At 50.8% G+C, this 27,857-nt stretch overlaps 2 protein-coding genes across 4 annotated transcripts in view; one reads left to right on the forward strand and one right to left on the reverse strand.

The window, feature by feature from the left end:
* Positions 1-22,866, forward strand: part of efr3a (EFR3 homolog A (S. cerevisiae)) — a 24,204-nt gene extending 1,338 nt beyond the window's left edge. The window contains exons 1-23 of one of the 3 annotated variants that reach the window (XM_037457922.2): positions 1,099-1,205; positions 7,292-7,368; positions 8,002-8,129; positions 8,265-8,415; positions 9,893-10,014; positions 10,428-10,577; positions 11,841-11,981; positions 12,840-12,918; positions 14,018-14,153; positions 15,247-15,414; positions 15,691-15,805; positions 16,081-16,132; positions 16,393-16,565; positions 16,775-16,850; positions 17,155-17,316; positions 17,508-17,639; positions 17,708-17,775; positions 17,866-17,993; positions 19,821-19,906; positions 19,979-20,027; positions 20,127-20,230; positions 20,305-20,354; positions 20,440-22,865. In XM_037457922.2, coding sequence (XP_037313819.1) covers positions 1,178-1,205; positions 7,292-7,368; positions 8,002-8,129; positions 8,265-8,415; positions 9,893-10,014; positions 10,428-10,577; positions 11,841-11,981; positions 12,840-12,918; positions 14,018-14,153; positions 15,247-15,414; positions 15,691-15,805; positions 16,081-16,132; positions 16,393-16,565; positions 16,775-16,850; positions 17,155-17,316; positions 17,508-17,639; positions 17,708-17,775; positions 17,866-17,993; positions 19,821-19,906; positions 19,979-20,027; positions 20,127-20,230; positions 20,305-20,354; positions 20,440-20,545 — 2,481 coding nt within the window. In that variant the 5' untranslated portion in view covers positions 1,099-1,177 and the 3' untranslated portion in view covers positions 20,546-22,865. Of the gene's footprint in view, positions 1-1,098; positions 1,206-7,291; positions 7,369-8,001; positions 8,130-8,264; positions 8,416-9,892; positions 10,015-10,427; positions 10,578-11,840; positions 11,982-12,839; positions 12,919-14,017; positions 14,154-15,246; positions 15,415-15,690; positions 15,806-16,080; positions 16,133-16,392; positions 16,566-16,774; positions 16,851-17,154; positions 17,317-17,507; positions 17,640-17,707; positions 17,776-17,865; positions 17,994-19,820; positions 20,028-20,126; positions 20,231-20,304; positions 20,355-20,439 lie in introns of those variants that run through there. The other 2 variants (XM_037457920.2, XM_037457921.2) reach the window with 2 other exon arrangements.
* Positions 22,522-27,178, reverse strand: LOC119209520 (otoconin-90). The gene is given in 13 exon segments (XM_062557828.1): positions 22,522-22,659; positions 23,154-23,271; positions 23,419-23,647; positions 23,734-23,840; positions 23,920-23,951; positions 23,953-24,119; positions 24,168-24,260; positions 25,548-25,634; positions 25,950-26,129; positions 26,260-26,366; positions 26,472-26,646; positions 26,907-26,975; positions 27,136-27,178. Coding segments are annotated over 13 exon segments (1,545 nt in total).
* Positions 27,179-27,857: the final 679 nt, after the last annotated feature.

Below are 27,857 nucleotides of genomic sequence, written 5' to 3' on the forward strand. Positions count from 1 at the left end.
GAGATTATGTGGCACAAACCCGTCTCTCTGCTGCTCCTCAGACCGGAGGAACGTTCTGAGGAGCATACGCAGACTTAGAGGAGACCTGCTGGGGAAATATTGAAGCCCCCCCCCCCCCCCCTCTGATTCCCCCCCCCCCCCCTCGCCAGTCTGCGGCATCACAGCTCAGAGTTAAACGGCGGCGTCTCTGCAGTAGCAGTGTGGGTGGAGCTCAGAAGTCCCCCAGCCATGCGATGTCCTTTTCCCGTTCCGAGGACCCCCCACCCCCACCCCCCCCGTGGAAGACAGGTTGTCCTGCAAAGGATGATTTGGCCTAAATATAAGGGGGGGGGGGGGGGGGGGGCTTTGGTTGTGCGACGCTCGTCTTTTTGTCCTGTTTTGTAGTCTGGTGCCGTCTTGCGTCTCTGTGGACGTCAGACAGGTGCTGCAGCAGCAGGTCGGAATAAAGACGCAGCTTCCAACCCATGGAAGGACTTCAGAGGGACACTCGCAGCTTCAGGGGGATTTTCTGGGCTTTTATTTAGCAAAAAACAGCAATAACAAGAAAAAAAACACGTAAAGTTAAAGCAGCAGATTAAAAGCTCTTTTTAACGCTTCCAACTGCTTCCTCTTTCACGGGTGGAGAAGTGAAGTCTGCGTGGAACACACCGGGGGGCGGGGGGGGGTAGAAAGAAGAAGAGAGCAGGAGGAGGAAATGTGATTTTTTCTTTTTTCTTGCAAAATCTTTGTTTTTTGTTCAACAGGAAGAGCTGCTGCTTGTTTACTGTGATGGGAGTTTGAAGATGAAGAATGTTGTTGGTGATTAAATGGAGCGGGGGGGGGGGATGTGTGTCTGTTACACACACACACACGCATTTTCAAATTCCTCAATTCCTTCAGCATCTCTCAGTCCATCTGCATAATTACACTCTGTGTGTGTGTGTGTGTGTGTGTGTCATGGTACTGTTTGGACTGGATGCTTCTTTGCAGCCTCCAGCAGATCTGCAGCTAGCGAGGGGAAACACGAACACTGCAAGGTCAGGGATGAGAGTCGGTGTGTGAGGGAGGGAGGGGGGGGGTGGAAACACACACGCACACACACACACACACACACACACACACACACACACACACACACAGAGAGAGAGAGAGTAGTCGAGGTCCAGCTGGCAGGCCGTCCTCAGCTTCCTCCTCCGATATGATGGATTCAGAGAACAACGAGTCGGGTAGGAGGCTGCTTTTTACCTTCTTCCTCTCCTGTGTGCGTCTGTGTGTGTGTGTGTGTTTGTGCGTCTGTGTGGGAGTATGACGGGCTAACAGAGTTCTGGTCTTTGTCCCGGTTAAATGGTTAAGTTGATGGGCTTCCTCTCCGTCCAAACGGCTGCCCGGTTTCCTTCCCAACTGACTCGGGGACATCGAGCCGCAAACACAGATTTTCGCGTCGTCATAGCCAGGGGGGAGGGGTTGGGGCGGGGGGGGGGGGGGGGGGGGTAGAATGTGGCAGCAAGTTGCTTTCATGATACCCGGCTCATGCGGCGTCTCTCACTGGACCTGAAGTCACTGTTTACTGTGAGATGATCATTAGCTTTTGTTGCATCCATGGTGCTGATCTCTGATCATGTGACATTGTAAGCAACCAATCGGTGTTTAGTTCATCAGGAGGAAAGCTGGTAACGTTAGCAGCGCCGCTAACGGCTAACTGACAGAGAACTTCGTGATGCGTTCAGGCTCCGCTCAGTGAACCTGTTATTGTAATCTGTGAAATGTAGTTCTGGTAATAAACTAGAATGAATCTATTTTTATTATGGTCAAAGCTGCTAGCGCTGAGGCTAGCGCTGAGGCTAACCCATGGCACACAAACCAGACAAGTTGAAGCTGCATCCTGTGTAGTGACCAGCAGGGGGCGACTCCTCTGCTCCCATAGACGTCTATGAGGAAATGACTCTACTTCTGTGTAGTGACCAGCAGGGGGCGACTCCTCTGCTCCCATAGACGTCTATGAGGAAATGAGTCTACTTCTGTGTAGTGACCAGCAGGGGGCAACTCCTCTGCTCCCATAGACGTCTATGAGGAAATGACTCTACTTCTGTGTAGTGACCAGCAGGGGGCGACTCCTCTGCTCCCATAGACGTCTATGAGGAAATGACTCTACTTCTGTGTAGTGACCAGCAGGGGGCGACTCCTCTGCTCTCATAGACGTCTATGAGGAAATGACTCTACTTCTGTGTAGTGACCAGCAGGGGGCGACTCCTCTGCTCCCATAGACGTCTATGAGGAAATGACTCTACTTCTGTGTAGTGACCAGCAGGGGGCGACTCCTCTGCTCCCATAGACGTCTATGAGGAAATGACTCTACTTCTGTGTAGTGACCAGCAGGGGGCAACTCCTCTGCTCCCATAGACGTCTATGAGGAAATGACTCAATAGAGCATGATGTTTTAGGGCGGGGCTACACGTCTAGCAGAGACATTTCCTGCCTCCTCAGTCCTCACGTGGTCCCTTCCTGTTCACTGGTTCCCAAAAACACAGGTGGCTGGATTCGTCCTTTTTGCTGGACGCGGATGGAAAAGAATCCAAGAGAAGGTTTCCGTCCTTCCTCCGTAGTCACGGTAACGCCCTCAGGTGGTCCGAGCAGATGTTTGTCTTTCAGGCTCAACTAGCACACGCCCCTGTGAGGACAAGAAGAAATGTCCTCCCTCTGTCTGTCAAATGCGTCCTCACAGAGACACACTCCACGTCTGATGTTCCTTCATTCATCCCGCGGATAAAGATCAAGGTAACGACGTATTGATCGGTATTGATCCAGCGGGCCGATGAAGCCACAGTAAACAATTAGTCACTCCACCAAATATCGATGGCAGATTTTATGAGTCATGACGCCGGTTTAGTTGGTGGCATTATTTGTTTTGTTTAATTTGATTTAAATGTGGTTGGTTTGAAAAAAGAATTATTTCATCAAGCCGTTGGTTTTTTGTATTTAGTTTTCCTCCCACATTCTTTGTTTTTATTTTTTCTGGTCTCCAGTCAGTGATCCTCGGTGTTTTTTTAACACGTTACAAGAGAACTAAAAGATGACATTTACACTGTGAGATGATACCAACCTGCAGCTTCTCTGTAATGCATATCTGACCCCTCCCTCCTCGCCGTGGTTGTTTCTTCTGCTCGAGTGAAGTCGTGTTCGATGAGTAGACGGTGGCCAGATGGCTGTGGAGGCTGCAGATCTCCTCCCGCGGTGCCTTCAGGGCCGTCGGGAAATCGAGACACTGAGTCTGTGGACGTGGAGAGAGACTTGTTAACTGCTCACAGGACTTTAGGAACCTAAAAGCTAAAACCAAATAAACCGTTTTAACCAGATTCTATGAAAACATTGAATTCTGAGCTCCTCAACGCAGCGATGAAACCAACCAGCAGTCATGTGACCAGAAGCACTCCAGTTATTCCTGGAATCCACAATACAATAAAACAAAAAACAAAAAAGCCAGTAAAAGGTTTCGTATCTTTCCGCTTCACGTCCTCGTTACTGTAAATAAATGCTTTTATAGCTGGAATGAATAAATAAAATAGAGAATAATCTAAAAGCCGTAAACATGCAGCCAAAAGTAGATTCGTTTAAAGGGGTATTTACTTTAAGCTAAGGCTGGTTCTGTTGGTCCCGGTCCACCTGGGTCTGTCCACGGTGGACTGGTCTCTGCTGGGGGACCTGGGTCTGTCCACGGTGGACTGGTCTCTGCTGGGGGACCTGGGTCTGTCCACGGTGGACTGGTCTCTGCTGGGGGACTTGGGTCTGTCCACGGTGGACTGGTCTCTCGAGCTTGAGTGTCTCATGACGTCTTCGTCCTCGTTGAACTCTGGAGTTTCGTACGTCTCTATTTCCTTTGTCTTCCTGCCATCAGGATTTTAATTAGAATCACCGAGCCTCTGCGGCCCCGAGACCCCCCCCCCCCCACCCCCCCGCCTCCAGAGGGACCCTCATGCATATGAAACCCTTGATGGCGAGCTGCAGAGGGCCTTCTGCTCACCGGTTGGGTGTTCACACGGCGGCGCCACAGGGACGGTGACTTTGCCATCTGATGCCCTCCAATGCATCTAGACCCCCCCCACCCCCCACCCCTGATGGACAGGTCTCTAGGTCTTGTGACTAGGTCACTGGTCAAAAGATGGCGACGCCCCGAAACGGGCTTCAAAACATCAGCCACTGAGAGACGTCACCATGACGACGCCGTCCACTTCCTGTCCGCGGCGCGGTGTGAAAATTCTCAGAAATGCGAGATGAATCGTGAATCTGTTTTTTACTGGAACCCCCCCCCCCAGCAGGGGGTGTTTTGATCCAGGCTCTTCTGCTGTAGGAGGCTGGTTTCGGCCTCGTGAGGCGTCAGATGATCCTGAAGAACACAAACACGTTTCTTCTTCTTCTCTTTTTTTTTTTTCTTCATGCGGCATAAATTCAGCCGTCTGGAGCGAAGCGGCACGTTTATGGGTCATCATCTGTTCTCCTGTGAGTGCGCCCTTCAAGGTTCAAGAAGCAGGACGTGACAATGCAAGTCAATGAGCCCCCCCCCCCCCCCCAGTGTGAGAGCAGACATCAGCCGTTCCATCTCTTTGTTGCTGTGGGACCTCCACCCTCACACCTCTTATCGGGGGGGGGGGGGGGTCTGATTGCAGACCATTTATTTATGAATGTCACATGTTATATTTATGTGGAGGAGGAACGTGTGGAAGTCCTCGCTTCCATCTTTGTTCTGTGATGAGGCTCCGTGGAGGGTGGAGTTTGGGTGGAGTTTGGGTGGATGGACGAAGTGATGATCTGACCCGGATTTCCTTGAAGCCTGTTATTACCTCTCGGGGGGGTGCAGAAGGAATTAATGTAGTAGTAGATGTTCGTCCCCTTGAGGGCCGACGTGCCTCTGGGACTCTTTAGTTTCTCCATTTCAACGTTCCTGCCTCATTGAACGTTTCCCCAACCGGCTTTTCAGTTATTTTACTTTAGTTTTTTTAACATTCTGTAATATTCAGAAGTTCTTCCTCTTTGAGGCGACTTCGTATATTCTTCTGGGACCTGGTGGTTCTGCTTCTGGTCACCTGGCGGAGGAAACCAGGTGCGACGCTCACAGAGATCCGGTTCCCGGTGTGTTGTCGTAGTAACCCCGGGAGGCTTTTGTCTCGGATCACACGGCGGGCGGTAACCTGAGCCCCCGTGGGGGCCGGCTGGCCGCTCGTCTCCGCGGGGGGGGGGGGCGCCGGGTCGGGCGGCGGCGGCGGCTCGGGGGCCGGATGAGGTTTCCGGCGGCAGCGCCGCAGAGCGCGAGGTGGGCTGGAAGCTTCCACTCGGACAACCGGCGCCCCCCCCCCCCCCCCCCCCCCCTCCCTCCCGTCCCCCGGTGCAGCCCGCGGCTCGGAGCGGACCATGGCGGCGTGTTGCGTCCACCTGGGGAGGTACCGGCAGGTTCCTGTGAGCGAGGCCGACGGGGCCTTCGGACCCAGGAGGGGCCTGCTGAGCTCCGGTAGGTCGGGACCCAGGTTCCATAATGATGAAGCCTGGATGAAGCGGAGCGGGTTTAACGTGCAGAACAGATGGAGAAGAAGTTTATGGAGAAGGCAGATTAGAAAAGGCTGTCGAGCTGTGTTTCAAATAGTTTGAAGTACTTTGTTGTTACTGCGTATTTATTATTTATTTTGACCCAGACACATTATTTATGTCTGAAGGGAAGAACCTTGGCGAACTGCCCTGCTACGTTTCTTATTTATTATGATGCAGTTTGACCATAAAGAAGAGTTTAACCTTTCAAGGTGGTTGTGTAATTAATTTAAGGTTCAAGCTTTGAAGATGTGGAGTTTAATATAAACTTCATTGGTGTGTGTGTTGGTCTCTGTGAGTGCTGCACATCTCCTTGGTCTCTGTGATGATGGATCCTCAGTCTGCTGACTTGGTTTGCTTTGGTTGGGGGACGATGCATTATCTGGAGACGTCCTCTCTGCACATCTGCAGCCGGCCGCTGGCGTTGATGCATCGCCTCCATTACAGCAGCTCTCCAGCTGAACGGGTTTTAATGTCATTTGAAGCCGCTGTCATTTGTTTTTATTTGTTTTTATTTCATTGGTGCCTCAAACATACAAACGAATGAGCTAACCGGGGGGGCGGTCACGATGTTTGTCTGCTCCGTGTTGGGGGTTGATAGTGAAGTCAGAGCTTTGTGTGTTTAATGCTGCATTCTGTGTAGTGACCAGCAGGGGGCGACTCCTCTGCTCCCATAGACGTCTATGAGGAAATGACTCTACTTCTGTGTAGTGACCAGCAGGGGGCGACTCCTCTGCTCCCATAGACGTCTATGAGGAAATGACTCTACTTCTTTGTAGTGACCAGCAGGGGGCGGAGACTCTGCTCCCATAGACGTCTATGAGGAAATGACTCTACTTCTGTGTAGTGACCAGCAGGGGGCGACTCCTCTGCTCCCATAGACGTCTATGAGGAAATGACTCTACTTCTGTGTAGTGACCAGCAGGGGGCGACTCCTCTGCTCCCATAGACGTCTATGAGGAAATGACTCTACTTCTGTGTAGTGACCAGCAGGGGGCGACTCCTCTGCTCCCATAGACGTCTATGAGGAAATGACTCTACTTCTGTGTAGTGACCAGCAGGGGGCGACTCCTCTGCTCCCATAGACGTCTATGAGGAAATGACTCTACTTCTGTGTAGTGACTAGCAGGGGGCGACTCCTCTGCTCCCATAGACGTCTATGAGGAAATGACTACTTCTGTGTAGTGACCAGCAGGGGGCGACTCCTCTGCTCCCATAGACGTCTATGAGGAAATGACTCTACTTCTGTGTAGTGACCAGCAGGGGGCGACTCCTCTGCTCCCATAGACGTCTATGAGGAAATGACTCTACTTCTGTGTAGTGACCAGCAGGGGGCGGCTCCTCTGCTCCCATAGACGTCTATGAGGAAATGACTCTACTTCTGTGTAGTGACCAGCAGGGGGCGACTCCTCTGCTCCCATAGACGTCTATGAGGAAATGACTCTACTTCTCTCTTGATTTATTCCCTCAGTGAACATTGTAAACATGAGTTTATGGTCTGTCTGTTCATTTAGTGACTGATGGTCCATTTAGAGTCAAACAGACCATAAAGCAGGATGCTTTAGGGCGGGGCTTAGTGTGATTGACAGACATATACCCGTTTCTACATCCTCATTCAAGATTGTTCTGGTTGCATAAAAACGATATTCATAACATTTAAAATGAATAAATCTGAAATTGAACTGAGCTGTGTCCTCACAGCGTGTTTGAGTTGTAATGGTTGTGTGTTGCGTTGCAGGAGTGTGCGGCTGCTGTGGCCCTCTGAGGCCGAGGTACAAACGCCTGGTGGACAACATCTTCCCCGAGGACCCCAAAGTAAGTCCTGCTCCGTGGTTCATCTTAACTGGGGGGCCAATGAGGCGTCCAACATGGAGTAGCGTGGTGCTCTGGGAGCCGCAAGGTTTGGTGGTTCGAATCCCGGCTGCTCCATGTGGACGTGTCCCTCAGCAAGACCGTGGTCATAGTTTCATTGAGGAGCTCAGTCTTTAATGTTGTCAGAATGTGATTTAAAGCAAACAGTTCATTTAGGGCAATAATTTAAATTAAACATGTTTAAAAAAATGGCTTTCCTCGAGGAAAGCCATCGCACGTGATGCGTTCAAAGACCACGAGATGAGCTTTGACAGGTTTGTCTTCGCCCTCAACACCTTCCTTCGCTTTTTATCTTTTCCAAGCAAACGTGTGCAGAGGGAAATCTAAAAAGCGTCTAATGTTTAATTATATCTTGCGGAGGAGCTGAAGGCCCTCGAGGGGCCAAATGTTGACGCCTGCTAGTGATGCGTTTGTGTTCGTCCCCAATATCTTCACAAGGAGGCAATTAGTCTCTGACGAGGCAGCGTGGACTCTCCATAGAGTGCAATGGACATCTGGAGATGTTTCCTTTTCTCTCCTGAACGCTGGGACTCGATGTCACTCAGCGGATGAATCCACGTCTGTGTTGTCCTCCAGGATGGCCTCAGCAAATCGGACATGGAGAAGCTGACCTTCTACGCCGTCTCGGCCCCGGAGAAGCTGGACCGGATCGGCGCCTACCTGGCCGAGAGGCTGAGCCGCGATGTGGTGCGACACCGCTACGGGTGAGTCCCTCGGGCGCCTTCAGGCTCCTCCCCTTTTCCCGAGGAGGAGGAGGAGATCCTAAAGATCTGAGGGATCATAGCATTGTGAAATGTATTCACTGACCCCCCCCCCCCCCCCCCCCTGGTCCTCTGCAGGAACGTGGTGATCGCCATGGAGGCTCTGGACCAGCTGCTGATGGCCTGTCACTCACAGAGCATCAAGCCCTTCGTGGAGAGCTTCCTGCACATGGTGGCCAAGCTGCTGGAGTCCAGGGAACCGGACCTGCAGGTCCTGGGCACCAACTCGGTAGGACGAGAGCCTTTGTGATGCAAAGCTCTCCTTCCAGGTGACCTACAGGTGGAAAATAAAGACCAGAAAAGGGATCTGTGGGTAAACAAAGGGAGAGAAATGAACCTAAATGACCATTAGAGTGACAGAAATGAGATGAGGCCTCGTTTACTCCTCTGCAGGTGAAGCCAAAGGAGCTTATGTGTTGTTTGTGTGTGTGATTTAGAGTGTGACACATGATGCAGCGTCGGGGGGGGGGTTTGATTAAATCCCTCCCCACGGAGCCGGCCGAGTGGTTTTAACGCTGCGTGTTTCTTCAAATTAGGGAACCTGCTAAATTAACCTCTGCATGAGGTGCCTTTTAAGTCCTGATGGGAATGACCTCTGACCTCCAGCTGTGACGAGCTGGAATTTAAATGTGCAGGAGTTTTGTGTTGTTTTTGTTACTTATAATGGAGGCAATGAGCCGACATGTGGAGATGAGTAAATGCTTTAATGCATAAATCCAAAGTATTTAGAGGAAAAGATATTATTGATATCTCCTGGTTCTAGTTATTATGTCTTAAGTTATCTTCTCATGACTGTGCTATTGATCCCTCGTTGCCTTTGGCTGTTCTTCATGACGTGTGTGTGTGTTTTAACTTGATCACCAGGAGTTGCCCCCCCCGTGGAGCCTCTGAGTCACGCTGGGGAGTTTATTTATAGACGCATTGGTCTGTTCTTCTTCTGCGTTTTCTCTCCCTTTTGTTCAGCTTCCTGGTGAAGTTCTTAACGGCTTTAGTGAGCCTGACCTTCTGACCTCTGGAGCAGTTTCGTCGTGATATGAAAGTCTCCTCTTTGGAAACAGGGCACATATGAATCATACTGGGGCGGGGCTCCCAGTGGGACCACTAACCGGGCTGGGAAGGTCTTCTGGCCCCCCATGTGTGGGGCCTCCCGTAGATCTCTGCTCAGAACCTGAAACATCATTTACTTGCACAAAGACGTCGTCACGTTCCAGGAGATAAGAAGTGGAAGCAGAGCTCATCTCTGGCTCCATGATCACGATGCGATCCGTGTCGTGGATTCCGTGTCATCAGTATGCAGATTGGTGGAACCAGTCCATTACCCAGCATGCTCTGAGGGCCCTTGTACTCATTTCCTTTCAAATTGAGCTCTTTCAACGCGCCCCGAGGGAAGCAGAGTGAGCGGCGCGCTCGGTGCAGAGCATCCTGAGCGCGCCGCTCACGGATTGGTCGCCTGCACGGCGTGGAGCCTCGGCTCCGCCTCCTTCTCCCTTGTTTTTTCACCGGGTGTCACAACCTCGACCTTTTGTCTAAAACCCAGAGTAACGCTTCGTGAGCACAGAGCGGTTTAGCTCCTCCCCCTCTGGACAGAACACAATTCTTTTTTGTAATATTATTTTAAGGCATTATGTGCAATATGTAACTGGACAACATTATTGTATAAGCTCCTCCCCTCACGCACGTCCCCCTCCTCCCTCTCCTCTTTCTAGTTTGTGAAGTTCGCCAACATCGAGGAGGACACGCCGTCTTACCACCGCCGCTACGACTTCTTCGTGTCCCAGTTCAGCGCCATGTGCCACTCGACCCACGACGAGCCTGAGACCAGAACCAGGTGAGAACCCCACAGAACCACGTTCTAAAGGATGCTCCTCCTGAGCAAACTGTGGGGGGGGCTTCTGGGGAAAACAAAGTCTCTTTTAGCATGATGGGTATTTTGTAGGCGGAGCCACGAGAGAACGCCTCCTTTTGGATTGTCACCGTGATGTCGTGTTCTTATATGAGGGCTTGTGAACGTGCTGCCCCCCCCCCACCCCCTCCCCCCCACCACCTCTCCAATGATGTCATAATTCCTCCCTAAGTGCGTCCAGCTGTCAGCGCTGGAACCGGCTCGTTCTGCAGTGAGAAACATCTGCATAGAAACAGGACTTTAGTGCCAATAGCTGTGTGTGTGTGTGTGTGCTAAGTGGTAGAATCAGTGTGTGTGACCTCTGGTGACCTCTAACGGACGGCGTGCGTCCGTGTCAGGATCCGCGTGGCCGGGATCAAAGGGCTGCAGGGCGTCGTGAGGAAGACGGTGAACGACGAGCTGCAGGCCATCATCTGGGAGCCGCAGCACATGGACAAGCTGATCCCCTCCATGCTGTTCAACATGCAGGACAGTGAGGACCTGGACAGGTGCACGCACACACACACACACACACACACACACACACTCCCTGTTAGAATGCCGTGCGTCAGTCAATGCATGTTTCAAAGTGTCCACTAGTGTTTCCGATGGAGCCTTTAAGTGCTCTTTATGTTCGTATTAAACATGTTTACGGCCTCTGCTGCTCTCGGCTGAATCAATCGTGACCTCATAGTTATTCTGAGAAGCTCTGATTTAATGTGTTTTTTTTCCGGGTCCGTTTTGAGCAAAATGCAATAACGTGCCTATTAAATCCAAAAGTCCCCGGTGATAACCGTCCTTTAAAAACAAGCATTAGCTGCTGGTTTGATGAAGATAATAATAATAATAATAATTGCCAATGTCCCCCAGAGTAATAATAGTACATTTCAAAATAAGGGATACAAAGGCATAAATTGCTGCATCAGGAAGCTGTTAAAAGCATTAAATGAGGTAGAGAGAACCTGCACTGAGCTGCAGATCACTGGATTACGTCCGTTATTCTAATGAAGCTTCAGTCTGGACACAATCAGTTCAGAGCTGATCAATCATTGGGATTAAATGACCTGCAGCTCGAAGAAACCTTTGTGCTTCCTGGAGGAGTTTGGAAAGGTTCTCTGTAGATAATGAGAACAACATAAGACACCATGACGTGATGCTGACCTGTCAGAAAGGACTTTGAGTCAATCGATGTATTAAAACTTTCATTTAAACACGTGGTGACATTTAGTTGGTTTTGTGCATAATTAACTGATGGAATCTCTCCTTTTTGCTTTGATTTCATTGAGTCTGAGGTCATTGTTGGTGATGTCATGTAGTAGTTGAAATGTTAAACTCCGAAGTACTGCTAACTTATTTCACCACCTAATAGTAACCACGTGTACCTCCGACCCTGAACGCACCGCGAGCAGAAACGGTCCCGATTCTTCATTTTAAAGTTCAACCGACCTACGTGTGTTTATCAAAGAACTCGACATCAGCTGCTGTTGTACACATTTCTAACAGGACGTGTGACACACACACACACACACAGAGACACACACAGACACACACACACGTCAGATGGAGGCGGGTCGATACTCTTTCATTTCTGCTCTGATTGATTCTTTTGATTCTCCGTCTTTAGTCCGTCATTCTTCTCTTTTATCTTCTCCTCTAAATGTTATTGCTCTCATACCCCCCCCCCCCCACCCCCCCATGTGGAGAATGGATTCATGACGTGTTCAGGGGGCTCATTGAGCTGCTTTGCGTCCCCTCATGTCTCCGTCTGGCAGGGCGGGGCACCCCAGCACCCCCTCGGTGGCGGGTCAGGACGGCGAGGAGAACCCGGCGGCGCTGGCAGAGAGCTGCTTCAGGGAGCTGCTGGGGAGGGCGGCCTACGGCAACATGAACAACGCCGTGCGCCCCGTGCTGGTGTGAGTACCCCTCCCACACGTCCAATGCACCCAAGGTCTCTCCTTGTGATGGACAATGACGCGCACACACACACACACACACACACACACACACACACACACACACACACACACACACACACACACACACACACACCTGCCTTGTTGCAGCACTCACAGGAAATGAGTTTCTTCTGAAGCTCCGTCTGTGTCTCCTCCCCCTGGGAGGTGAACGACCTCCTTGCTGCTCCTGCTCGCCGCGCTCTGGATCAACTGGACAGTTACCCCCCATAACCCCCCACACCCCCCCCCCCCCCCGCCCCCTCCAGCAGCGAAGACGAGGATGTCTTGATGATGAATTGCGTCTCCTGCTAAACGACTACTGAGAGTTATAATTGACACATTACATCACCTTCATTTGGTGTCATTCATCTGGAGGGAAAATTATTTGACAGAAACAACAGTCAAATATTTGAATCTTCTTGTCTTATTTAATGGGCAAAGCATCATGGGATGTTAAAATATTAAAATGGCAGCTAGAATACATTAAAGATCCAAATAAATCCCCCTGAAGAGGACAAACGTCCCTCAGAGCAATAGAAGGACATTAATAATGCTACTGATTATCAATAACACAAACTTTAAACATTAATAATACTAATTCATTCATTCATTCAACCTGCACAAATGAAATGAATTCACATTCATAATAGAATGAGGCCACACTGTGGTGATGATGATGATGTTAAATGATGATCAACACGAGGATGAAGCTATTAGAAAAACTGCTTCTCACTTACACATCTATAGATACATGTCTTTTTATTTGGTACTTGTACGACCACAGAAAGCTATACACACATTTCCTTCTGTCTACAGTCACCTGGACAACCACCACCTGTGGGACCCCAATGAGTTCGCTGTGTCCTGCTTCAGAATCATCATGTACTCCATCCAGGTACAGAGCACCCTGTTTACATCTGAAATATATAAATATATATATATACATACATACATACACACATTTTAATGTAGCAGTTAATGTTGTAAAGTACCACATGTCATGGCTCCTTTTGACACTGGAGCACTATTAGCCCCGCCCCCTCTCCCCGGCTCTTGGATCCTGCTGAGAACCTGTCAATCATCTTGAGGAGCTGTCACTCAGCATCAGGCCTCGCCCACTTCTCTCTTTTTTTTAAAGACATTCCGTTCTTGTTGTTCCTGTGAGCCTCTTATTGGGGGTTTAGTTTGGATTTGTTGTTGCTACGCAGATGGATAAACATGATGTCACAGGTACGACATCACGACATTTTATTAACGCTGGTTTTATACGAGTTACCAATGGACTCGTCAAACTGGACTCGTTTGTCTTCCAGCTTTAAGAGACATCGCTCTGTGTTGAAATGTCTCGTTGATTCCTTCCTGTGGGACACGAGCAGGTGTCCATCCCTCCCATCTGTTTGATCCGTCTCACAGAAGACGGCGACAGGAGTTCTCTTTGATCTGAGTGACAAAAACAAACGCACCCCTTTTCCGCCTCTGGGACATTTAGCTGTAAAAAGCTCCGAGACGTCTTCAGAAAACTAGAAATATAGCAAAATAAAACCTACCGCTGTTTGTCTCCGTCTCACCTCCGTCTCTCTGTCTCACCTCTGTCTCACCTCCGTCTCTCTGTCCCACCTCCGTCCCTCTGTCTCACCTCCGTCTCTGTCCCACCTCCGTCTCTCTGTCTCACCTCCGTCTCTCTCTCACCTCCGTCTCTCTGTCCCACCTCCGTCTCTCTCTCACCCCCGTCTTTCTGTCTCACCTCCGTCTCTCTCTCACCTCCGTCTCTCTGTCCCACCTCCGTCTCTCTGTCTCACCCCCGTCTTTCTGTCTCACCTCCGTCTCTCTGTCTCACCCCCGTCTTTCTGTCTCACCTCCGTCTCTCTGTCTCACCCCCGTCTTTCTGTCTCACCTCCGTCTCTCTCTCACCTCCGTCTCTCTGTCCCACCTCCGTCTCTCTGTCTCACCCCCGTCTTTCTGTCTCACCTCCGTCTCTCTGTCTCACCCCCCAGGCTCAGCACTCCCACCACGTCATCCAGCAGGTTCTCAATCACCTGGACACCAACCACAGGAACACCCCCCGGGTCCGAGCCGGCATCGTGCAGGTCCTCCTGGAGACGGTGGCCATTGCGGCCAAAGGCTCCGTGGGTGAGTTCACCGGGTCGATGCCCCCCCCCCACCCCCCCCAGGACGCTCCCAGAGGAGCCGAACAGGAGCTTCTTTGATGTTAAAGTCTGCTGTAAATGAGCCAAACAGAAGTGAAGATGAATTCACCCGGGGTCACATGGGCCTCCAGCGCAATGAGGTGTGAAAATGTACTTCACATTTTGTTAAATGACGGTGGTACCCCCCCCCCCCACCCCGCCCCCTACCACCACACACACACACACACCCCCCGATATGAGTCGGTATCTTTTTAAAATATAGCTTCTTTAACTATGACAAATAATTGGAGAACTTTTAAGCTTTAGACCTTTCAGTTTTTTATGTATTTAATTCCTCCGACCTGTGTTTCACTGCCGCTGCCTGGACCCCCCCGCCCCCCCAAACCCCCCCTCTGGATAGGAATGATTCAAGAGTCCAAGAGAAGTGACGTGTGCACCTTTGAAAGTGAAATCACGACTCCTCCCAATCTGTGGCTCGGTACGGTATGACCCCCCCCCCCCCCCCCACCAAGGCCCCCAGCCAGATGTGCTGTAGTGCACATGTGCTGTGCAGATGTGTAGACGTCATGTGACGCGTCGTCAGGACCCGTGTGTGTTTAGGTAGCGCGTGAGTCTTACACCTGGTTGTTGTCTGTTTTATGTGCTTGTTGTTTATTGAACATTTAAATGAGATTTTAAACACGACTCAATGGAACATTTGATTTAATCTAAAAGCATTACAATAAAAAAGAGTGTTTGCATAAATATCTACACGCAATTTCATTAAAAATAATGACTGTTGCTGAATTGCCGTGGGGGGGGGGGCAGTCAGCTGACTCATATTCATAATCTGAGGTGTTGCTTTCTGTGCCAGTGGGATTTAACACGAAGTGAAGATGAACAACATCTCGTGTGAAAACATCTCTGCACCTTCCAGCTGTTTGAGGCACTGAGGACCTTCTCCACCTTCTCAAGCTTCATTAACTTCTTCTACGTCGCCACAGTGTGGAAACCTCCAGACCACGAACATCTGGCGTCCATGCCTTTAATGACACAGGTGTGTGTGTGTGTGTGTGTGTGTGTGTGTGTGCGTGCAGGTCCCACCGTGCTGGAGGTCTTCAACACGCTGCTCAAACACCTGAGGATGAGCGTGGACCTGGAGCTGGGCGACTCCTCCAGGAGGAACTCGGGCGTCAGCGTCTCGTCCGGCCGCGGCAAAGAGAGCGAGGAGAGGATCGTCCAGAACGCCATCATCCAGACCATCGGTACGGCGGGCTCGCCACTTCCTGTCTGCTCACGCAGGAGCTCAGAGCTGCTTCTCAGATGCTTTGCTCGTTGTGTTCTCACAAATTAAAGTAAGGGATCTTCAAGAGAAGCCGAGGGATCGTCACTAGAACAAAACTGTCCACATCATCAGCCAGTTATGACAAGTTACCACTTTAAATAGTGCTGCCGCAAGGCATTGTGGGTAAAAGGAACAAAGGAAGCATTGTAGCTCCTTTCCTCAGTGTGACCTCCTCTCGTCTGGTGTCTCTCTGCAGGTTTCTTCGGGGGAAACCTTCCAGACTACCAGCGAGCCGAGGTCATGATGTTCGTCATGGGCAAGGTGCCCGTGTACGGGACCCCGTGCCACACCTTGGACACCGTCAAGATCGGGTGAGACGCACACACACACACACACACACACACACCCTCGCTCTTCTCTGAAGTGAATCTGGTCTCCGTCTGTCCTCTCCTCCTGGACCTCCTGCAGTGAATTCACCCACTAAAGCAATCTAATCCTTTCAGGCCTCTGGAGATAATCCCAAATCAAACAAGCACCTTCCTCCTTCTCCTCTTCCTCAAAGAGCAACAGCCCCCCCCCCGTGTCTTAGCCCCTTTTTGATTAATGAGGGACTAATGTGACGTCCTCTTCCTCTGCTGTCCCTCAGGCACCAGGGCACCAAGCGGATCCAGACCATGCTGCTGAGCTCGCTCATCATGGTGAGTGATGAACACGCACACACATGAAGACTGAAGGTACCACATGCTGTCCGAGGGGGAGGGGGGAGGGGGGGCATCATTGATGTTGTTAAAATGATCTTTTTAAACATCACATGAGTTCCGCATGAAAGCCTCAGATGACGTTCCAGAGAAGGTGGTCAACATGTGGACTGTTTCAGTCCCCCCCCCACCTCCGCCCCGCCCTGTGGAATAATGTCATCACGCTGTGATAAATCCCCCCCCCCCCCCCTCTACCTCAGGTGACCTCTGGCTTTAAGTCCAAGTCCATGGCGGCCGCCTTGCCTCCTTCCTTCCTGGATCCGCTCTTCTCCATCTCGCTGATGGAGGACAGCGAGCTGAGGCAGCTGGTGCTGGAGATCCTGCACAACATCATCGATCGCCATGACAACCGCGCCAAGCTCCGCGGCATCAGGTACAAAATACACACGGTCAAAAGTAACCTCCAAGTACTAATACCACAGCGTATAAGTAATGCAATCTGAAGTGATGCATCATGGTCTATAAGAGAACCACAGTAGAATATCGACCTGTAAGATGGAGGAGGAATGAATGAATGAATGAATGAATGAATGAATGTTGAACCGTCCTCGTGTTGGACGTGTGTCTCTGTCCTCGTTGCAGAGTCATTCCCAACGTTGCAGCTCTCAAGATCAAAAGAGAGAAGATTTCCAAGCAAGACGTGGCGTTCATGAAGAAGGTAGAACATCTGGGGGGGGGGGCTTCACTTTGTTCAACCTGTAGATGTCAGAGGTCACAGGGGTCAATGGCCTTCAGTCTCCATCTGAACGTTTAGATGTTCAGCTTTCTTCTTGAGTAGGTTTACAGCTCATCCATGAACATCAGGAGGTGTTTCATGTGGTCACTGGCGAGGCGTCGTGTGCTCAATCCTTTACTGTGCTCTCATGAACGAATGAATGAAGAGCACAACTTGTGGTAGAGAAGATGTTGTGAGCGTTTTAATGGATGAATGTTGTCCCCCCCCCCCCCCCCCCCCCCCCCAGCACGGCCAGCAGCTCTACCGACACATCTATCTGGGCTGCAAAGAGGAGGACAACGTCCACAAAAACTTTGAGCTGCTCTTCACCACGTTGGCCATTCTGACCATCGAGCTGGCCAACGAGGAGGTGGTCATCGACCTCATCCGGCTCTCCATCGCCATGCAGGTGTCATGTGACTCCTCCGTTCATCCCCTCACTAAACACGACTTCATGCTCTCGGCGTCTAGTTTCAAGTCTTCCGATTTGTGGTTTTTGTCATGATTTATTTAATATATTTTGATCTGATCTTGATTGACGGGTCCGTACCTCGATGGAGGAATCATCTACGTCTTCATGCTGCCTCGTGTCCTCTGTAGGACACGGCTCTGACCAACGAGGAGAACATGCCCATGCTGGTCCGCTGTGGCATCATGGCGTTGGTGGCGGCGTACCTCAACTTCCTGAGCCAGATGATCGCAAACCCCCCCTTCTGTCAGCACGTCAGCAAGGTGCGTGAACAAGCCCCGCCCACATCCCGCCACCAGGCCGCACGTCCTCACGTCCCTTCTCCCGTCAGGTCATCGAGCTGAGGAGCTTGGACGCTCCGTACCTCCTGCCAGAGCATGTCTTCAGAGACAAGTGTCCGTGAGTACGCAGGTCTGAAGGCCTCCGAGCGGCCCCGGAAGGACAGATTCACGGTCCGGTCTCCTCCCCCCCCCCCCCCCCCCCCCCCAGGCTCCCCGAGTCCCTGGACAAGGAGGACCGGCTGCTCTACTTCCAGACCGCCGAGGTGGCGGAGAGCCTGGCAGGACCCGGGTACAACGCCGAGAGGCTGTCCATCCCGTACGTCCCCCAGGTCACAGGTAGGCCCCGCCGGGACAACGCGAACATCTGGAATGTCACGAACCGGAGCTTAACGTGCAGGAAGACATTGTTCTCTTTGTCTGAGAGGAGTCTAACTCCCCGTCTGCTCCCCCCTCCTCCACCCCCTCCGACCCCCGACCCCCCCCCAGTGCTTTACACAGTAGGGAAGATCCTCCACAGGTGCAAGCAGACGTCCAGAGGTAACGACTAGCGTAGAGGAGGAGTCCTCTGAAGGACCTCAGCCAGAACCTCTCATTCATGCTTCCATGCTTCCTCCAGTCTGAACACCAGACGTAAACATCTGCGTGCTCCTGGAGCTAAAAGGAAGGCGTGTTAGTGACTCCAGATGTGGTCAGCAGAGGTGCTGAAGGTCCAATGAGGACCTCTCCAGCTGTTAAATGTGTTGCTCGGTGGTCTCCCACACATCCAAACTGCATTCACCCTCTCACCTCTGGACCTGTGTGATGACAGGGTGCGTGAAGGTCCAAGCCGCCTCCTCTAGAGACAACACGTCCTCGCTGTCAATCAATAGTCTCTGTTCAAATACAAGTGTATATATAATAATAAGTATAATATATAAATAAATATAATAGTCTGTACAGACTTGATGTTGCATGAATGAAACAGCTACAGGCTGTAGGTAACACAGGAAGTGACCGTTCCATGTAGTCCGTAGTCTTCTGACCTTCTTGACCTTCTTCATGAAGCACACATTCAAAGGTTTGGATCTGTGAGTCGTGTAGAAACCTCGTTTTTCAATCGTTTGGTTTCACGCTGAACGCCAGTCTGCAGTTTGGTTGCATGGGAGCGTGAGAAGAGACTGGTCCCCTTTGATGGATGCTCCTCTGCCAAGCTGCAGAGGAGCATCAGGGAACCAGATGACCCCCCCCCCCTAGATGAGCCCCCACGTAGTCTCCACTAGGATCCCACTGTAATGAAATGCTTCACCACTAAAAGTGAACCCTGCCTTGTTTGCATCGCGTCTGGGGGGAACGTCGTGGTGAGTATGTGAGCGTAGATGTTCGTAGGCGCCCCCCCTCCTGGGGGAGTAGTCGTGGTTCTTGTGGTGCTGTAGACGCTGGTTTCCATTATTCATCCAAAAGGCAGCGAATGAGGCGCTGTGGGAGCATGTTCTGTAGCATTGTGCAGAGGGGGGGGAGGGGGTGAAGGACTTGAGCAGGCGAGCTGAGAGCCCCCCCACGGGGTCGCCCTTCAACTGATTGGAGTCATCAGCACCCTGCTGCTCCAAGCTAAAAGGGATGACAAGTTCGTCTGAGTGCTTTTGTGTGTTTGCTGACTTTGTTGGAACAGAAACTCCAGGAGATCTGAAGCTGTGAGCTTCTGAGCCCCCACTAACATCTCATACATCTCACATATCTCATCACATACATCACATATCTCATACATCTTGTACATCTCATACATCACATACATCACATATCTCATACATCTTGTACATCTCATACATCACATACATCACATATCTCACATATCTCATACATCACATACATCACATATCTCATACATCTTGTACATCTCATACATCACATACATCACATATCTCACATATCTCATACATCACATACATCACATATCTCATACATCTTGTACATCTCATACATCACATACATCACATATCTCACATATCTCATACATCTTGTACATCTCACACATCTCATACATCACATATCTCATGCATCTCATGCATCTTGTACATCTTGCACATCTCATATCTCTCCTATGATACATCTTGTATCTCATCCCATATCTCATATATCTCACGTCCATCTTGTCTCATAAATCTCACATCTGAACTCGTCCTGTAGATCTAGATCGTCTGACCAGGAGGAAGAGCTTTGTGGACACAATCTCCCTCCAAGTGGACATCGTGTCCAGCAGCCTTCCAGACAAGGTGAGAGACGTGTCCACATGTCCACCCGTCCATGTGGACGTCTCTGACCCCTCTGTTTTCTCACGATTCCAGTCCCAGCTGGCTGAGGAGATCACGTTCGAGACCCTGAAGAAGGCCATCGGTGAGATGCCAGCGAAGCAGATCAAACATTAGAGACAAATCCTCACCAATGGCATGTTGTTCATGAGATAACTCCTAACGAGAGTCCTCCTGGTCCCAGACACCACCGGGCTGGAGGAGCAGGAGAGGGAGAAGAGGCGTCAGCTGATGGAGAAGTTCCAGAAAGCTCCGTTTGAGGAGATCGCCGCCCACTGCGAGTCCAAGGTGCAGATCTTCTCCGAGAGGAGCAGTGATCCCGTTCACAGCTTCCAGTAACGGTCCTTTTGTTGTTCCTGCAGGCCAACATGCTGCACGACCGCCTGGCACACATCTTTGAGCTGACCATCCGGTGAGTAGAAGATACCTTTTCTGTATTGTTTGCTCTGAGCATCCATCAGGTCCATTTCCTCACTCGGCAGTTCTTTCCCCCCCAGGCCTCCACCCAGCCCCTCCGGAGTGGTCTCCATCTCCTCGGGACACCCCCAGCACCAGTCGGTCCCCGTCTACGAGATGAAGTTCCCCGACCTGTGTGTCTACTGATGCTCCTCTGGAAGAAGAACCGGAGCAAAGAGCTGCATCAACAGCTTCCTTTACCCCCCCCTTACCCCCCCCCCCCTCCTTCAGGCTGAAAACGGTACTTCCTCTTCCCCCAAAATGTGCTTTCATGACTTCAGCCGCAGCTTCTCGTCTTACTGGACTTTTTCATCGGAGACGAGTTCTTACTTTTACGCTCTGAACAAACCGATTGGTCGCACTTTATTTCCCTGCAAGTCACTGAGATCAAAGCTTCCGCCTTCAGCGCGTAGGCTTCCCAGCATGCATCTGGTGTGGCGTCTTCACGCCTTTGTATCCGTTGTTATCGTCACGGTGTTAGCTGTCCCAGAGGAGGACTGTAAGGAGTTACCTGGTGGTCCAAGGCGTTGGGCATGTTAGGAGTGATGATGATGATGATGATGATGGAGGACGGAGGACGGAGAAAGTGGACTGAAAGCAACACAGAGACGTGTCTCTGCAAGTCAACAGTATCAAATATTCCCACTGGGATGTTTGAAGACCTTCAGGAACAGGAAGTTACATCATCGTAGTCACCTGGACTCATTGGTCAGGTTCCATTTACCAGCATCTTGAAGACCTGGATTCAAGTTCATTTATTGTCCCAAACAGCAACAAGAGGTCGATGGGGCGGGATCCCAAGAAATGTTCATCACCAGCCTTCATGGACTCATTTACTAGTGTAGAATGAATGAATGAATGAATGAATGTAGCTTTCATTGGGACGAGTCAACAAGTTGACGAATTGTTCCTGCATCCACTTCCTGTTTTTACCCAACATGCACAGCAACAATGAAACGTCTTTTGTCCATTGACCGTTGTCTTCTTTCATGGAGACAGAATCTGTTCGTGAACGTTTCTAGAAGCACAAAAACAAGGTGATCTCCACTGCACCTGAGCCAGCCAGCCAGCTAGCTAGCTAGCAGGCTAACGCGAGCATGCTAGCTAGCTAGCAGGCTAACGCAAGCATGCTACACTCCACTAGCAAACCACGACTGGTTCTTAATGTCAAAGTGACCCCCAGGATGTGAGGAGGCGCGCTGATCTGCCCCCCTGCTTTACTGTCCTTTGTTTGGCTGCAGAACTTTTATCAGTCTCTAAAATAATCAAATCTGAAAATCCAGAATGCGGATGAGGATGTTTGGACCGAAGGGAAGAATTAAAGATGGCGTTGATGGTCCCGTTCTCCGCCCTCAGTGACCTGTGACTGTTGATCAAAACCCTCATTTGTCTTCAGAGGAAGCATCACTTCCTCTATGAATGTGTCATTCTGGCAGTAGATCATATATTTTTGTACATCTGATGCGTCATGTGTTGCCGGGCAGAGATTAGATGCTTATTGAGGTTCAGGGTTTCAATGGGGTTGTGCAGTTCTTATCAATACGGGACAAATGGTCTCCATTGTCCAATGTTACTTGATTATTACTTTTCTTATAGAATCCATTATGCCATTTCAAATATGCTGATACGTCAATGAATATTATATCTATAGTTATTTTTGCTGTGATAAAGTGGAGAGATTCTGTAATGAATTTAGCTTCTGCGTCTTTTCTGTTTTCTTCAGGAAGTTGCTGCTTCGACTCGGCGAAGATTTAGAAGTAAAAGACGCGTCTCATTTTAGAACGAGATAAACCGCTTCTCCATCTGTGGAAGTTAGAACCAGAGGTTCTACTGGAAGCCTTATTTCTATTAATAATACGTCACAAAACACTTTCATGATGCACCATCAACTCCTGGAGAGACAATTAATAATATAACGTTCATAATAATGATGTTTGAGAGAATCCTGAAGCTGCAACTTCCTGTGAGTTTAAAGAGTTTAAAGAGTTCAAAGAGTTTAAAGAGTTCGCTACTTTGGTCAAGTTTACTTCACAGGTTTAGATGCAGATGTGTTCAAATCAGATGAGAGGATGAAATACGATGTTTGCACTTTGATCACCGTGGAGCGTGTTCCACAGCAAGAGCTACTGGTCCACTGGGGGTCTGGTCCACTGGGGGTCTGGTCCACTGGGGGTCTGGTCCAGTGGGGGTCTGGTCCACTGGGGGTCTGGTCCACTGGGGGTCTGCACTGGTCCCACTTTAAATTGTGAGGTGAATCCTGGCTGTATTCACGTCAGGCTTTAGACGTTTAAAGGTCACATGACTTTCACACATTTTGAAGGCCGTTACAACAAATCCTTTAGTACAACTAATTAATAAAAATTAGAAAATAAAGCTTTTTATTCTCAGTTTTGCTTTATTTTGCCTCTTTTGTTTTTTCTGGTCTTTTTATTGATACGTAAATAGAATCATTTTCTAGTCAAGTGTCAAAGTGTCAATAAAAATAAAATATGTTTAACACGCTCTGTGATGTCATCGTTTGCTTCTTTATTAAAAAAATGAAAAGTCAAACAACTTTATTTTTGAGGAACAAAACAATTGGTTTATTCACTTAGTTCTCTTCCTCTTCCTCTTCTTGCTCTACTCCCTCCTCCTCTTTCTCTGCTCCCTCTCCCTCCTCCTCTTGCTCTTCCATTCCTCCCCCCTCCTCCTCCTCTTCTCTCCCCCCCGTCCCTCCTGGTCGCCCTGCACTCGGCCTGTGGTTGTGGGTTTGAACCCCGCTGTGCGTCGGCCGATCTTTGCCCTCATCGCTGGGAGGAGGAGGAGGAGGAGGAGCAGATCCAGCTGGAGGACTCTTTGACCTCCCTCCGTCCTCCAGGTCAGAGCTTTCATCGCTGCAGCCACACATTTAAGTTTTTGTGTCACAATCGATTCGTTCAAAATGTGCTAAAAGCTTCTAAAATGTACAATATTTTAACATGTGCCTCCTCCCCTTTGATGAGGCTCCGCCCCTTGGATTTGACTCCTCCTCCTCCTCTCACCTGTTCAGGACTCGGGGGGGAGGTGCGTTGGTGTCATCGGCCTCCTGCGCCTCCTCGCTCTCCTCGCTGGACCGCGGGGGAGGCCGGTGCTTGGGGGGGCGGCAGGGGGGGGCGGGGCCGCGGCACTGCTGGGTGGGCAGGCTGTGGTTGAACCGGGCCCCCGCCATGCACTCGGCTGTGGCTCTGTCACACACACACTGCAGCCTGTCGCACACAGCGACGCCCTGACCTGGTGAACGAAACGAGCGGTCCGCATTCAACACTAGAAACAGGACCCCCCCCTCGCCCCCCACCCCGCCCAAAGTGCACACTCACATCGGGGCCTGTGCTCCTCGCAGGAGATCCGCGCCTGGAGCCTCCTCCCCGAGCGGCATCCCATGAGGCCGATCTGCTGCAGGCAGCACCGGTGGGAGAAGCAGCACCTGGTGGAGATCAGCTCCGTGTCAGAGGACCAGAGACCCCCCCCCTTCATGCATCACCCTTCAGGTGGCTCACGCTGACCTGTCCAGCTGGTCCTGGGGTCGCCCCCCCCCCCTCCTGCCCGCAGTAGCAGCCGTACATCTCGTACTCGTCGGGGCATCGACCCGTCAGGCAGCGCAGCATCTCCCCGAGGGCCGGCAGCTCCCGCCGCGGCCGCCCGTCCCCCCCCCGCAGCGTGAAGGAGGGGCTGCACTCTGCGGAGGAAGTCAGGTTGAAGAGGCCTCGGAGGGGGGGGGGTAAATATGGCGTTCATACACATTCAATCTGACCTCTTGTGTCCGGCTGCACGTCGGTCAAACCAACGGAGGCCAGCAGGGACCACGCCCAGAACGGCACCGTCCTCCTCCGTCCCCCGTCCCAGTCTGAGGACACACGGGACGTCCAGCGGGTTAAAGGACGTCTTTGTGCCCCCCCAGCCCCCACCCAACTAGCTATTTCTGTGTATTTTAACTGCAAACCATCTGCGTCTTTCTCCTGTGAGCTGTGGCGCTCCTCCTCCTGCTCCTCCTGCTCCTCTTCCTGCTCCTCCTCCTGCTCCTCCTGCTGCTCCTCCTGCTCCTCCTGCTCCTCCTCCTGCTCCTCTTGCTGCTCCTCCTGCTCCTCCTGCTCCTCCTGCTCCTCCTCCTCAGATCGAGCCTCGTGCGTCGTGGCTTGAGGTGACGGGTTGACCTCTGACCTCGGTGAGGTGGGTGGGGGGCTCCTCCCTGGGTCGGCTCCTGGTGTTTGTGCTTCTGTGGTCACAAGCAGAGGACTGATGAGGGGGGGGTGGGGGGGGGGCTTTATCTTTTTGTTAAAAATGAGGAGTTTGTTTTTAGGAATTTAATGATTTTTATTAAGGTCTTCAGAATCCACACGTTGTTTGTCAGCATCGTGCCCCTTTGAGGTCGTTGTTGTTGTTGTTTTTGTTGTTGTTGTTGTTTTTGTTGTTGTTGCAGCCGTCGTATTCGTTTTCTCGGCTGAGGAAGAAGAGCAATGTGAAAAAATAATTTTCCAATATTTGTGCTGCAGATAATAAAGATAATAATAATTAACACAAGATTATCAATATTATTTCTAATATCTAAGGGAAGCTTTTATTGGCTGGTCCCAGATTTTAGAACAATACAAACAAATAAAATAAATATAGATCAAATGAAGTTACATTTCTCCGTCCTCCACTTTATATGTAACTTATTTCCTGATTCCAACACTGAACGCTAAGCAAGAAAATAAGAGCCTCTAAAAGCCTTTTATTGTGAAACACCTGCAGGAAGTGGTGTCATCGATAGCAGCATCTACATAAAAAGGCAAAGCGACTTGTGAATGTTTGTGGAAGAGCAGGAACACATATAACCATATAACCATATAGGAGATAAAATAAGAGACAAAGAAGAGAAAAGGAGATTAAACTCGATACAAAAGAACTTTTGCTTTCATCAGACTTGCCGTGATCATCAGAAGCTTCCTGCTCCTCTTCCTCCTCTTTAGACGATGACATCATTTTCTCAGCACTGATTTGTGGTTTCGCTGATGTCATCGATGAAATGGTGAGAAAAGGGATTTCCTTTTATTCATTATTATGATGTTATTATTCTATATTATTATATTGTTTGCAATCGTTTCACTCTCTGGTTCGTTAACACTATGAAATGACACATGTTCCACAGCACCTTCCTCCTCCCCACCAGCCGGCCTCTGGAAGGTGGACGCCGTGATGTCATCGCGTGATGTCACCGGCTCTCCGCTCGCCTCCGACGCTGCAAAAACAAAAGAGTGAATGAGATGAAAACATCGGAAAGGGAAAAAAGCCCGTTACGTAAAATCTAACTAAGTACAAACCAGACGAGCAGGAGGAGTCAGGAGGAGTCAGGAGGAGTTAGGAGGAGATAAAGAAGCATATTAAATATTGTTGGATATGTTCCCGATGCTTGAGGCCTGACCTTCCATATTTGACTCAAGGTCGACCGCTTTCACGCACATTAACAGTTAAATAAATAGCTGGTCTTTACTGATTCATCTATAACGGGCATTCTGTTAGCAGTGTATCTCCACGGCAACAGGAGCGCCCTGACTGCGAGGAGAGGGGACCCCGTGGTCACGGGTGTCCTGCGGCGGCGGGGAGTTACCGGAGGAGGCGGAGCACGCCGCCCCGTCGAGGCCCCTCAGGCTGCGGTTGTACGAGCTGTGAGTCATGCAGTCGATGGCGGCGAGGTCACATCCACAGAGACGCCGCTGACACGCATCACGGGCTCCTGGGGGGGTGAAGAGAGGAATATGACTGCGAGATGGCAGCTCCATCGCCTCCAAAACGCTCGCTGCGTCAAAATAAGACCCCCCTCCTCAGAAAGTGGGACAACAGATGTTCTCTTCCAACAGTCTCACCACAGCTGCTGTCTGCAGCTGGACAGGTGAAGTTGTCGGGGAGCGGGGGCGGCGCCCGCCTGCAGGGGGCGGCGCCCTGGTAGCACTTCCTGTGAGCCTCACAGCACCTGCAGCAAAGAAGAAAGCAGGCTCCAAACGTCAAGGATTTACAGAACAAAGACTGAACTGAGGCCTGTTGGGGTTTGGGGGGGGGGGGGGGGGGGGGGGCTCACATGTCCAGAGGATCCACAGGCTCTCCGGGGTCCACGTATCTGCAGGAGCAGCCGTAGTCCTCCAGGTCTCGAGGGCAGAGACGCGCCGCACAGCGGAGCTTCAGGGCGAAGGTCAGCAGCGACGGGACGTCGTGGAGCAGCGAGTGGAGCCAGGTGAAGCGCAGGCCCAGACACTCTGCCCCCCCACAGGGAAACAGGAAGGGACGTGAGGGGGGGGCTTCACTGAGAAATTTAATCATCAACCATAGACCCTTGATCCTGAAGACCAGTAACGAATGAAAGTTATTTTACTGCAACCAGACTTCTGTTTCTTTTCTAAATTTGAAACCTTCTGACCTCCTCGGGGCACACGCTGCGTGACCTTTTGAACCCTGCACTCGTTGATAGATATTTAGCCGCGTGGCTCGCGTGTCGCGTTCACGTCTTCATCCTCACCGCTCATGTCCACCGCCTTCTGGCCTCGGGCCCCCGGGTCGCTGCAGAAGATGGAGCTGGCAGGAAGTGCTGAGGAGGAGATGACTCATTATTATGAGGTGGGGGTTTGGATGATATTTAACACATCGGTGAACCACGACCCCCCTATGTGTAAGCACATAGAGGAGAGTGGCGCACACACACACATATTTGTGCGTGTTTCTGAGGGAACGTAGAAAAAGGAACTGACCGGTCGGAGCAGCAGAGAGAATGAAGATCCACATGGGAAACATGGCGCCTGGTTCAGAGGGAGAAATACGATTAAAGACTACAATACAGGCCCCATGTTTGACTGAGAGGGCTCAACAACCTCCTCTGACTATTACTGTTGGTCCACACGATGATTGACAGTTCTCAACCAAAGACGTATATGATGTCTCTGTGTCCTCCTCAGTCCAGATGAGGTCATATATAAACTCCACAAACCAATGAAAGATGACGACTACGCCAACTTCTATACAGTCCAGTCCTCTCACACATCACACCTGAGGAAGCTGAGAGAAGGTGAGAGAAGGTGAGAGAAGGTGAGAGAAGCTGAGAGAAGGTGAGAGAAGGTGAGAGAAGGTGAGAGAAGGTGAGAGAAGCTGAGAGAAGGTGAGAGAAGCTGAGAGAAGGTGAGAGAAGGTGAGAGAAGGTGAGAGACCTGAGGGACCTGAGGGACCTCAGGCGTCCACTTGCCCCTCAATCAGAAATCCTTCAGCAAAAGAAGCCTCGTACCTGACGCTGTGATCTCCTCCTGGAATGAAGATAAATTGTTGACTCCGACTCACAAAGCTCTTCAGTCCACCCTCCAGCTGTCGTCTGATTGGCCGCCCGGTGACACCTGAGCAGCAGCTTATCGTAGCTTTGGTGGCTGCGCAGGTATTTCATGCTTTAACGGAGGAGGGGGGGGTCCACAGAGTCCTCTTTATG

This window comes from Pungitius pungitius, chromosome 15 (genome assembly GCF_949316345.1).
Source record: "Pungitius pungitius chromosome 15, fPunPun2.1, whole genome shotgun sequence".
In the NCBI taxonomy this organism is placed as follows: Eukaryota; Metazoa; Chordata; class Actinopteri; order Perciformes; family Gasterosteidae; genus Pungitius; species Pungitius pungitius.